The sequence below is a fragment of the Dendrobates tinctorius genome, unplaced genomic scaffold (genome assembly GCF_039654945.1).
Source record: "Dendrobates tinctorius isolate UK_male_01 unplaced genomic scaffold, ASM3965494v1 ptg000270l, whole genome shotgun sequence".
NCBI lineage: Eukaryota > Metazoa > Chordata > Amphibia > Anura > Dendrobatidae > Dendrobates > Dendrobates tinctorius.
Window position 1 is genome coordinate 10,697,972 of NW_027361937.1, and position 12,908 is coordinate 10,710,879.

The 12,908-nt window shown below is 44.6% G+C and overlaps 1 protein-coding gene across 3 annotated transcripts in view; it reads right to left on the reverse strand.

Moving 5' to 3' along the window:
• ACSS2 (acyl-CoA synthetase short chain family member 2) overlaps positions 1 to 12,908 on the reverse strand; it is a 118,944-nt gene that overhangs the window by 66,229 nt on the left and 39,807 nt on the right. For all 3 annotated transcript variants that reach the window (XM_073559430.1, XM_073559433.1, XM_073559431.1), the window contains 5 exons: positions 7,605 to 7,696; positions 7,376 to 7,479; positions 6,538 to 6,610; positions 6,369 to 6,444; positions 5,961 to 6,075 (listed from right to left, as the gene is read on the reverse strand). In XM_073559430.1, coding sequence (XP_073415531.1) covers positions 5,961 to 6,075; positions 6,369 to 6,444; positions 6,538 to 6,610; positions 7,376 to 7,479; positions 7,605 to 7,696 — 460 coding nt within the window. The remainder of the gene's footprint in view (positions 1 to 5,960; positions 6,076 to 6,368; positions 6,445 to 6,537; positions 6,611 to 7,375; positions 7,480 to 7,604; positions 7,697 to 12,908) is intronic.

Here is a 12,908-nt window from a genome sequence, read left to right on the forward strand (position 1 = left end):
CCTTTAAACATATAGCCCGATCCTCTTTTTTCTTTAAAGTCCCAGCTTTTTCTATCTCCCGGGGGGACGACCCCTGTTAAATCTCCTCCTCCGAAAGGGCTGCTTCTTAGGTTCTCCCGGAAATCGGGGAAAGCTTTTCTTCCTATCCCCTGCATGCTCCAAAATCTCTTCTAGTTTTTTCCCGAAGAGGAATTGGCCATCGCATGGAATGGAACATAACTTGTGCTTAGAGGGTAAATCTCCGGGACACCCTTTAAGCCACAGGGCTCGTCTTGCCGCATTTGACAGGCTTGCTGCTCTAGCTGTCATTCTTGCGGAGTCTGCAGAGGAATCGGCCAGGAAAGCCGCTGCTCCGTGTACCAATGTTAGATTAGCTACAATTTCGTCTCTAGGAACTCTATCCTTGATCTGGTCCTCTATTTGTTGCAGCCAGACCATGAGGGCACGAGCGGTACAGGTACCGGCTATTGCTGGCTTCAATCCCCCTGCTGAAGCTTCCCAGATGTGCTTCAGAAACCCATCTGCTTTCTTATCAAGCGGGTCTTTCAACACGCCAGAATCTTCTAATGGTAGGGATACCTTTTTTGAGGATCTGGCTACAGCCCCATCAATTTTTGGGACTTTTTCCCAGGTTTCTGAGTCCTTCTGGTCAAAGGGGTACCTCCTCTTTGATGTGGAAGGTAAGCCCCCTGACCGCTCTGTCTTTTTCCATTCCCTGTCAATTAGCGCTTTTATTTTATCATTTACAGGGAAGGTACGCTTTCGCTTTTCCTCCAGTCCTCCAAACATTACATCCTCTAATGATTTGGGAGTTTTTTCTTCAAGGCCCATTGTAGCTCTAATGGCCTTGACCAGTTTTTCTACGTCCTCCGTTGGGAAACATGGACGGCCGCCTATATCGCTGTCCGAGGAGGATTCTGAGGACTGCGTAGAGGAAGAGGAGGTGGAGGGGGACAAAGATCTATCCCGCCCCTTCTGCTTTGGCGAGGCCTCTGAATCGGAGCTCCTTCTACGGTTTTTTTTCTTTTTAAGGGCTGCCTTTAGGGAACCTTTCACCTCCTGATGTATTAACTCCTTCAGACTAGTCACCAAATCAGGGGTCTCCTCCTGTATAGTCCTGTTAATACAGTCAGCGCAGAGATCTTTCTGCCACTGATCTGCCAGCGGGTTTTTACATAGGGCGCATTCTCTATTTTTGGTTTTGCTGCTGGCCTTCCTCGCCCCCTAGTGATCAAACAGAGAAAATGGAACCCCATTACCATAAGGGTGACATTCACGTAGATCACTCACCACCGCTGTCAATCAGGGGTACCGATCTCGGAGGCTCCTCAGATGCACTCGTGACGTTTCTCCTGGACGTCCCATAGTCATGCCAATTGCGCTTATGACTGCCGCTCCTACCACTTGAGCGACTGCTCCTGGTATGTTGGTGGCTCGGCCTGGCATCTGGCGAGAAGTCTTGCTGCTGACGCTGCTGCTGACGCTGCTCGTCTTGACCCACTTCCATTCTGAAGCCTTGGGCATGAGTGCGTCTTCTGTGGTCATCCCCCTTATGTAAGGGGGATCCACTGCACTCTCCGCCTCCTCCGGTTAACCCCACAGCCCCTCCCCCCCTGCCATACCGCCGGGATCTCTCTCCACCGATCGGCATTCTTCACCATGGGCGCCGCCATCTTGAATTGTCGGCGCCGCCTCCGACATCACGCGGGCACGCCCCTTTCCCAGCGTGCCCTGCGCGTGACGTCAGAGGAGCGCGACCCGGAAGCGGCCGCTCCCTCAACGCTCCAGAGTAGGGAATCACCGGCAGAGGGGGAGAGGGCGGCGCGGCAGCCACGGCAGAGCCCCAGGACCCCCGCCGTGCTGTTCCTGCGCCCGCTCGGACGCTGAGCCCCGGAGGACCCGCGGACGGCGCTTCCTCCATCCCGACGCCCAGCGCTCAGGAGCCCAGCCTGATCTTCTACGCCGGCACGGGAGAGGGGCAGGTAAGTGTGACCTGCGGTCTTCAGCACGGGTCCCTGTCAGGACAGGAAACCCAACTGAAGCGAGGGAGAGGTACCGCCCTTTTATCTTCAGTAGGGTTCCTGTCCTGACTGGGCGGATCCCCTCTCTCATGTGTGCCGTCATGGGAGACGGGAAAAGTGGGTTACTGAAAGCAGAATCTCCTGTTAACAACAAGGTAAAAATTGGGTCAAGAAAATAGTGTCACAAGCTATTAGTACCCCTGGAGAAAACAAACTGGATTATTCAGTAAGTGCGGCCCAGTATAACTAATGTGATCATTGACCCACTAGAGCCTCACCACAGGGAACTTTCTCCTCTGGGCAATACTTGCATTGATCCTTGCATTGTGTGCTGCTCTGATCATTTACCGTATATACTTGTGTATAAGCCGAGTTTTTCAGCACATTTTTTTGTGCGGAAAACGTTCCCCTCGGCTTATACACGAGTCCCAGTCAGCTGGCAAGGGAGGGGGAGCAGCGGGTAAGAGACAGGAGCTGACATGGGAGTGGGAGCAGCAGAGCTGCGGGTCACAGAGCCAGGAGCCGGTGGCTGTGGCTAAAGGCTGTGCAGCTGCGGTAATAGTGTACAGTGCCAGCCGCAGCCGTCTGCTTCCACCACACATACTTACCTGCCTGCGCGCCCTCGGTGAGTCGGTGACACTGCATCTCGTTACGGGCGCCGACAGCTCTCTTCCAGCCGATCGGTCACGTGGTACCGCTCATTAAGGTAATGAATATGCACGTCTCTCCATTTCCATAGGTGTGGAGCTCCTATTCATTACCTTAATGAGCGGTACCACGTGACCGCTCGGCTGGAAGAGAGCTGCTGGAAGCCGGGAACAAGATGCAGTGCCTCCGAGGTCAGCGCAAAATGTTTTGTTTTTTTTTTAACCGGAATCATACATCGGGATAAGGGGATAAAGAGCCATGCATACCAGGAGAGGGACCGGGGGAGCCATGCATACAGGATAGGGACCGGGGGAGCCATGCATACAGGATAGGGACCGGGGGAGCCATGCATACAGGATAGGGACCGGGGGAGCCATGCATACAGGATAGGGACCGGGGGAGCCATGCATACAGGATAGGGACCGGGGGAGCCATGCATACAGGATAGGGACCGGGGGAGCCATGCATACAGGATAGGGACCGGGGGAGCCATGCATACAGGATAGGGACCGGGGGAGCCATGCATACAGGATAGGGACCGGGGGAGCCATGCATACAGGATAGGGACCGGGGGAGCCATGCATACAGGATAGGGACCGGGGGAGCCATGCATACAGGATAGGGACCGGGGGAGCCATGCATACAGGATAGGGACCGGGGGAGCCATGCATACAGGATAGGGACTGGAGAGCCATGCATACCAGGAGAGGGACTGGAGAGCCATGCATCCATACACACAGTGACAGGGACAGGGGAGCCATGCATACAATGACAGGGGAGCCATGCATACCACTTAGGGATGAGGGGACAATGCATACCCGGCTTATACTCGAGTCAATAAGCGGACCCAGTTTTTCGTGGCAAAAGTAGGTGCCTCGGCTTATATTTGGGTCGGCTTATACTGGAGTATATACGGTACAATAAGTTGGGATTTGTATATCGTATAACTAATTTTTAACACTATTGGGGCGGCAAGGTGGCTCAGTGGTTAGCACTGCAGCCTTGCAGCGCTGGGGTCCTGAGTTACAATCCCACCAAGGACAACATCTGCAAGGAGTTTGTATGTTCTCCCCATGTATAGGGAATTTAGATTGTGAGCCCCATCGGGGACAATGCCAATAATGTCTGGAAAGCGCTGTGGAATTAATGGCGCTATGTAAATGAGTCAAATAAATAAAATATAAAACAAAATATTATTCTGAATGCATTTAGGACTGAACAATGTAATAGACTTGCTCTGCATTCATTCTCTTAATTTCTTAAGTGACGACTATGAATAAATCATTACATTTTAATTATCTTTACATAAAGAAGGGCTGCAAACTGAAGGTATCCCACGGTCTTAACTAGTTGTGGTATAGCTAGTATCACTTAGGGCCCCCTTGAATTAGCCAGCCACTAATAAAGAACCACCTCTGGTGGGCATGGACAAGTCATGTATTTACTGGAAGCAATTAACTGGAATGGCAGTATGTAATATTACATTTTAAAAAGGGGTTATCCGGGATTTTTAAAGTGATGTTTCAACCTCAAAAGACCAAGAAAGCAGAGCTCTACTGCAGTGGGCAGACCTGTACAAATTCTCCAAATTTAGTAAGTCAATTTACCCAGCAGGGAAATAAATATAAAACATAACTTTTAATCATAAGCATAAGGTAAAATTCATACACATATGGACCATTAGAATAAACATACTGTATAAACTGCAAGTGCTCAAAACAACCAGTGCTCATATGATTCAGGTTAATCATGCAATTCTGGTGAGACGTAACCTTTTTTATGAGCACTGGTTGATTTGAGCACTTGCACTTTATATGTTTATTCTGGTGGTCCATATGTATACGAATTTTACCTAGACATTTTAAACTTATGATTTAAAGTTATGTTGTATATATTTCTCTCCCTGCTGGTTAAATGAAATAAAAAAAAAAAATCATCCTCAAAAGGTATCATACGGATAGGAATCTTGACTTTATGTACAGCCATCGATGAACTGTTTGAACAAGCAAGTGCTGGTGCCAATATTCTACTGCTTTTTGTAACGTCTGAGCTCAATATGGTCTCATTTACCTTTATGAAATGATGCGACACTATGAAGCAGTAAGTAACTGTGCAGTAAGGTCCAATGAAAACTATAAAGGGAAAATAGCACCCCCAAACCACTACTACCCTAAAATCAGCTGAGCAGCAAGTCTGAAGCCATTGATGTCATATTGATAGTCTACCTGAAGGAGAGGCCTTCGCATTTATAACAAAATCAGCATTCTAAAGTTCCAATTTCTGGGACGGCTGAAATGTGAAGATGATTTTTATTCATGAGAGATCTTCTCTAAGGGCCCCATCACACACAGCGAGATCACTGATTTTGTGACGCACCAGCGATCTCTCCAGCGAAATCGCTGTGTGTGACGGGGATTAGCAACCGGCCCCCGTGCCGAGTATCGCTGATTGTGCAGGATCGTCCTGGGCCATTTTTTGATAGTTGGTATCCCGCTGGCCTGCACGCATCGCTGCATGTGGCAGCGAGAGACCAGAGATCAGCAACGCTGGGCGCTGGTTTCCAACGTAAACATCGGGTAACTAAGAGCCGCGCGGCTCTTGGATACCCGCTGTTTACCTAGATACCAGCGCACGCTGGTATCTAGGGTAAACAGTGGGTATCCAAGAGTCGCGCGGCTCTTAGTTATCTGATTTTTACGCTGGTATCTAGGGTAAACAGGGGGTATCCAAGAGCTGTTTACATTGGAAACCAGCTTGCTCGCTGGTCCTGATCGATGGAGGGGCTATGTGACAGCTCACTAGTGATCAGCCTAAAGATGTTCCAGCGATCTCATCCATGTCGGATCGTTGGTGGGATCGCTGGGACATCGTTATGTGTAACGAGGCCTTAAGATTCTACTACAGGATTGCCTCATTCTGGTCACGCTTATTATCTCAAGTGATTTGGTTTAATTCCTGCATAAGCCAGTTATCTTAAAAGGAACGCTGTCAACACTGGGTGACTGTTCAAACTAACTACAAGCACTTGGTATATTATGGCATGTATTTATTCCCAACATCTCCACATCACCACCCTCTTCTTTGATTGACAACTCTGGCTTGCTAGGGCCAGAGAAGGGATGAAATAGATGGTAACCAAGCAAGTGGGTAGGCCACTAAATGATGCACAGAGTATCCGTACTTGGTTTGAACAGTCATTCTGTGATGTCCCTTTAAAGACAATCGCCATGGCACATGCTTTACACAGAGCCGATCAAAATGCATACTTGGATATTGTCTACATGGGTTTACCTGTACATTTTGGCATGGTCTTTTGCATGGAGGAGAGGATGTGCTTGTTCCATCACAGATAACATCATCTCTCCCTAAGTGTTTCAGTACGATGCACTTTCTCAGAGGGTAGTTCCTGCAAAAAAGAACTAGTTATACATAAGTATTTGGGATGACAGTAATGTTATTTTATCCAAAACTGTACTTTTGCCTATTAGCACGGTAAGGTTTAAAGTTGAAAGAATCTTTTAATCTACTGAATTCCAGCATATACACATTCACATGCCCTAAAAACATTTACAAAAGCAATTTTTTGTAAGACAATCCCTTTAAACGATATTTAAATGGCAAAGAGAATTTGATTTATTTCTTTTCAATCGAAAGGCAGGTAGTCATCCATATCTGCTTGCCTAATTTTGTTCTGCTTACTTCTCTGCACACTTCTTTAGCGCCTCATCTGCAATCTGCTTCAAGTTAATCAACTTATCCCCACGAAAAAAGCCATCTGAAAAAAAGCCCGAATATGTGAAGAAATTCAAAAATCTTTTATAAAATCATTTCCCAATGCAAGCACCAACAATTAAAGAACCATGTCTACCTGCAGTGATAAGAAGGGAACAGTGAGAGTCCAAGATCCGCTCACACAAAGACTCGGCCGAAAATCCTGCAAACTAGACACAAAAAAAGGTCAAACATTTACTAACAAATATAATTCCTTACCTATTAAAGAGCAAGTTAGAAGTTTCTGTACAAGACGTTTTTCTTTTTGTCATGCTCATCTGATGACAATTTGAGGTGTACAGGTGATGCCAAAACCTACCAATTGTTCATTCTTGTGCAGAAATTAAGAACCAGCCAGATTGTGCTTTTTTTTTTAAACTAATCTCCATATTTGTATCTCAGATGAGCAAAGTTGGAAGTCTGTAGCAGTTTACTTTAAAGCACCACTTCAGCAGTTTGTTTACTTTTCAGTGCTGGAGTGGCCCTTTAAATGTAAGCTCCATGCCTTTGTTCTTACACTTACCTTCCGGTGGCTTCACCTTTTACCGATACCGCTCTGGTCCCATGGCACTATCATGTGCCCGTCACGTCTGATTGGCCGGAAATCAGAAATAACATCACGAGTGCTCAATTCAAGTCTATGAGAGCCAGAAGAAGGCTCCAAGAGATTTATTGAATAGAAAATCAATTGAGCTGCCGGCAGGTTACTTTTCGCCAGAGACAGACGCTGGAAAAGGATGGAGGCGGACGAATTGTCGAGATATCACAGCATGTCTCTTAATCTGTGTGGTTCACTATTGTAAAATAAATCCATTCAGTTCACTATAAAACTAGTGCAAAAAGTATAATTTAAACCTGCTGTATATCTCGTGCCAATTATGAAATTAGATAATATGATCTTCATAAAAATATATTTTCCAAACAAAAAAACTCACCACTATGGAGTGAATGGCTCCAATTCGAGCACATGCCAGCATTGCCACAACAAGCTCTATCACCATGGGCATATATATGGACACACGGTCTCCTTTTCTAACATCTGCGGAAACAAATGTTTGTTTTAATGTTTTATGGATACATAAAAAATGACCATGGTAAGAGTCCATATTTTATTACAGTAGCAAATACTAGCATTACACAGGCATGGCTAAATGACAAGTATACCTTGACTACGTAGAACATTGGCAAACTGGCACACCTTCTTCAGGAGCTCTGCGTAAGTGATGGAGGTAGCATCTCCTGGTTCATTCCCTTCCCTTAAAAAAATAAATACATAAATCAAAAGACGAAAGACAGAAATGTTCAATTTAAAGTAACAGTAATGGACCAAACCCCAAAAGATAAAAAAGAAAGAACAAATACAAAAAAAAAAAAAAATCAACCAATACATTAGGCCCATAACAACTCAATCATAATATTTAACATAGGCTTTAGTCAGTTCACCTAGTACTGCTATAATACACACATGAAATTGCACTAAAAATTAAGTTATTGAGTGCTCCGGTCCCAAGTGTTGGCGGCAGTGCCGGGTATTGAGATGCGAGACTCGTGCGAGTTTCTCCCTAGTGTGACCCCGGCTATAGCAGCGTCTCCATCCTGGTCACCTTCATGTAGCAATGTCCCCATCCTGGTCACTTTCATGTAGCAAATATCCCCATCCTGGTCACCTTCATGTAGCAAATGTCCCCATCCTGGTCACTTTGTTGTATCAAATGTCTCCAATGCTACCACGCTTCGTACACACACAAAAAAAAAAAAACCCTTCTCACTGGACCACTTCTTCCAGCACAGCCGAGGCACAGAATGGCAATAACTTGGCTGGTGGCTGGTATTGGTATTGCGGTGCAGAGAGATGCGCAGAAATTAATTTCAATTGAAAGCCCAAAATATCCCCCCTACCTTGCCTTTTGACATCAGCACCGTTCTTATCAGAGGGATTCAAAAAGTGCATTTCTTAAAGGCAACTTTTTAGGGTGTGTATAATGCATATAAAAAAGAAATTGTGACTGGATATAAAAAAAAAAATAACACTATTCTACATGTTTCTTGGGTTCCATTTTCACGACAATATACCGTAAGTGAAATGTTAAACAGGTTGTCTTGTCAGATTATTTTCATTACCAACCTAAGGGCTTATTTACATGTCGGTATTTTGTCAGTATTAAGCATCAGGTTTTGTATGCCAAAACTTGGAGTGGAACTTACAGAGTAAAACTATAATTGAAAGATTGACACCTGTTCTGTGTTTTGGGTACCCTCCTGATACTGGTGAAATTTTGATCAAGAATACTAATGTGTGAATAAAGTCTAAGGTAGGTCATCATTAACAGATTATTGGTGTGGTCCACATCCAGTTTTGGAATAGAAGGGGTTATGCAGCACCAGACATTGTCAATTTCACATTTAATATAGTTTCATAGTGTAGCTCTGTACAAAGGATTTACATCTGGGTAGCACGGTGGCTCAGTGGTTAGCGCTGTAACATTGCAGAGCAGGAATCCTGGCAAGGAGTTTGTATTTTCTCCCCATGCTTACGTGGGTTTCCTCCCACACTCTAAAGACATACTGATAGGAAATTTAGATTGAGAGACCCAATGGGGACAGAGATGATTGTGCTAGATAAGTAAGCTTAATAAATGTGACCACTGCCACAGCTTGTAGGAGCCGATTGGTAGGAGGTGCCAGTTTTCTACCAGTTAAATATTGATAACTGAACATAAGTATATTCTGCAGTTAAGGCGATACAAAAGGTTTGCATTTGTTCTCCCAAGATGGGCTTTAGATTTATTGGTAGTGATTAGTGTTGAGCTTTCCGATACCGCAAGTATCGGGTATCAGCCGATATTTGCCGTATCGGAATTCCGATACTGATTCCGATATTTTTTTTATATCAGATACCGGAATCGGAAGTCCCAAATTGAACAGAGCCACTTTTGTGGCTCTGATTGGCTGCCGAAATGACGTCATCATGATGCGCGGTTTGTGCGCATCATGATGCGCCGTCACTTCGGGCCTTCCGGGTGGTCTGTACCGGCCTGCCGGGGGGCTGTGCAGGCTCCGGGGGGTCGGTGCCGGCATCGTCCGATGGGACTACAAGTCCCATCGGGCGATGCCTGCTACCATGACGGTGATTGACACATTTGCCAATGATGGGACAGTAGTAGTCCCATCATCCGGCTAATGTGTTGAATGTAAAAAAAAAAATTACATACATACATGCTACATACATGCTACATACTACATACATGCTACATACATACTACATGCATGCAACATACATATGTACTACATACAATACATTCATACAATACATACATATAGACATACAGTACATATAACAGAGTACATACTTACCATCACTTGTCACATTGTTCCCCGAAGCCATTGTCGTCTGAGGATTAAAAATTAAAATAACAAACCACAAATATACTCACCCTTGATCCGCAGAATTCCACGTATGTCCCACGACGATTTTGTGTGGAGAACAGCAGCATCAGCTGATGCTACCGTTCTCTACGAGCGCCAGGAATCCAATGACGGAAGGTAGATATCCTTCCGCACTGTATTCCTCCGCCACTGTAAAAAAAAAGTCCCTAGTCTCACTTTATGGCACTTTGCCATAAAGTGAGACTCGGGCCTTTTTTTACAGTGGATTCCTGGCGCTCGTAGAGAACGGCAGCATCAGCTGATGCTGCTGTTCTCCACACAAAATCGTCGTGGGACATACGTGGAATTCTGCGGATCAAGGGTGAGTATATTTGTGGTTTGTTATTTTAATTTTTAATCCTCAGAAGACAATGGCTTCGGGGAACAATGTGACAAGTGATGGTATGTATTCTATGTTATATGTACTGTATGTCTATATGTATGTATTGTATGAATGTATTGTATGAATGTATTGTATGTAGTATGTATGTAGCATGTATGTAGCATGTAGCATGTATGTAGCATGTAGCATGTATGTAGCATGTAGCATGTATGTAGCATGTAGCATGTATGTAGCATGTATGTAGCATGTATGTAGCATGTATGTAGCATGTATGTAGCATGTATGTAGCATGTATGTAGCATGTATGTAGCATGTATGTAGCATGTATGTAGCAGGTATGTAGCATGTATGTAGCAGGTATGTAGCATGTAGCAGGTATGTAGCATGTAGCATGTATGTAGCATGTATGTATGTAGCATGTAGCATGTATGTAGCATGTATGTAGCATGTATGTAGCATGTATGTAGCATGTATGTAGCATGTATGTAGCATGTATGTAGCATGTATGTAGCATGTATGTAGCATGTATGTAGCATGTATGTAATTTTTTTTTTTTTTACATTCAACACATTAGCCGGATGATGGGACTACTACTGTCCCATCATTGGCAAATGTGTCAATCACCGTCATGGTAGCAGGCATCGCCCGATGGGACTTGTAGTCCCATCGGATGATGCCTGCACAGACCCCCGGAGCCTGCACAGCCCCCCGGCAGGCCGGCACCGACCCCCGGAGCCTGCACAGACCCCCGGGGAGTCGGCACAGCCCCCCGGCAGGCCGGCACCGACCCCCGGCAGGCCGGCACAGCCCCTCGAGAGGCTGTACGTGGGAAAAAAAGGGTATTTCTAATTCCGATACCGGAAGTCCCATAGACTTGAATGGGACTTCCGGTATCGGAATCGGCGATACCGATACTTTTTTTTTAGATCGGCCGATCCATTCCGATCCGATATTTTCAAGTATCAGCTGGTATCGCTCAACTCTAGTAGTGATAAGAAAACAGCTCAATAATAAAACACCAAGAAGGAAAAGTTGTGAAATTATGTAAATCACAGGATAGATAGAAATGTTTAATGGTATGCAAATTCTAAAAAAATGGAACAGAAATTTTCAAAACATCTCAGCGCCATATGCTGACAATGAGACTATTAAATATTGGGCACACAAATCTTCAAGATCCGCTGATGCACCTCTCCCTTTTTTATTGTTAACCAATGCTGTTCCAGATGTGCTTGATAGGAGACAAGTCCGTACACGATGCAGGCTTCTCACAGTAGAATAAGCAGCAAGGAATACTAGACCGAAGACTAGAATGGCCCAGATATTGCATGTTATACCAACCTGCGTCATAATCATGGGAATAGAACAGGTGTGGAATTCGTTCTAGACAGCCTCTTCATAATGTTTTCCACATGATCTGAGTGCAGACCAATCTCTGGTTATAATTGTGTCCCAAACAAAAACAGGCCTCATGTCTGAAGAGGCTAGACCTTCATACTAGCCTATATTGCAGTCTTCCTCAGCACCAAGATAGGTGTTAAAAGCGGTGTTGTAAGGTCAAAGGAACACCTGTAGCTGGATGTGTAGCTCACAGCCCAATTTCGTACAAACACCTTCTGATGGACACTAACACCTTAGGCTTAGGATGCAACGTCCAATTTAATTTGCAGTACTGAATTAATGACCTTGCTCCATTGTTTTAATCGGATTACCTGTTGATGTATAGGTTTGCTTCTGTGCACCGCTTGCTATTATTCCAGCATGTCATTCTCCCAATCACAGGACATGCAACGTTGAACTGTGAGCCAACACCAACAAGCATTGTGATTTGCTGGAGTGATAGACTGTGATAAGTGATAACTAGCACATTATCAGAAGGCATTGCACAGTCTTCCCACCAAAGTTGATTTGATTTTTGAGGTTTAATGTGGCTTAAAAAAAAATGCTTTCAATCTGGCTTTTATTCTCCTCCCACATCCCAGAGATTGAGGCAAAGTGCTTGAAAAGTTGATCTGCAGCTCTTAGCGAAAACTACTACTTCCTTGATTAGCATAACCTTACAACTTGTCCTTCTTGTGGTTAAAATTTCTAAATCGAGGTGCGTATTTTGCTATGCATAAGAATTTTTGATCACAATCAAGTTACATTTTTGAAAGCATGGTGACAAAGACCCAAACATTCTGGAAAGTTTTTTTCCAATGACATTTTCTTTTAAATTAATCATTGTATCGTGGTAAAATATTTTGTATGTTTTTTTTTTTTTTCATTTTAACCATTTTTTAACTTTTTTTCAGGTTTTTATTTTTTTGTCCCATGAGGGTAGCGGTTCCCAACCTTTCTTACCCCTAGAGATCCACATTCAGCTTTGATATATGGTCACGTGTGACCATCAATGTGTATACATTATAGAGGCCATATTGCAACCAAAAACAAATACGGTAACTAGTTGTTCAAGAATTATCCTGCTTCCAATGACTTCTGTATTGGTAGACAAGCAGTGTCTATGACTTTACATCTACAGCTACCTCCAGGAAAATGTGCATGCTCAATATTGCAGGTATTGTGATAATGTCATTCTACGTATAATGAGTAGGAGAGGACCATGATGCCTACTGAGGGGCGAGTTTCTAGACGTGACATCACCAATACCTCTTACCTCCAATATGGGCATGAGAAGAGCAGGATAATTCTTTAAGGCT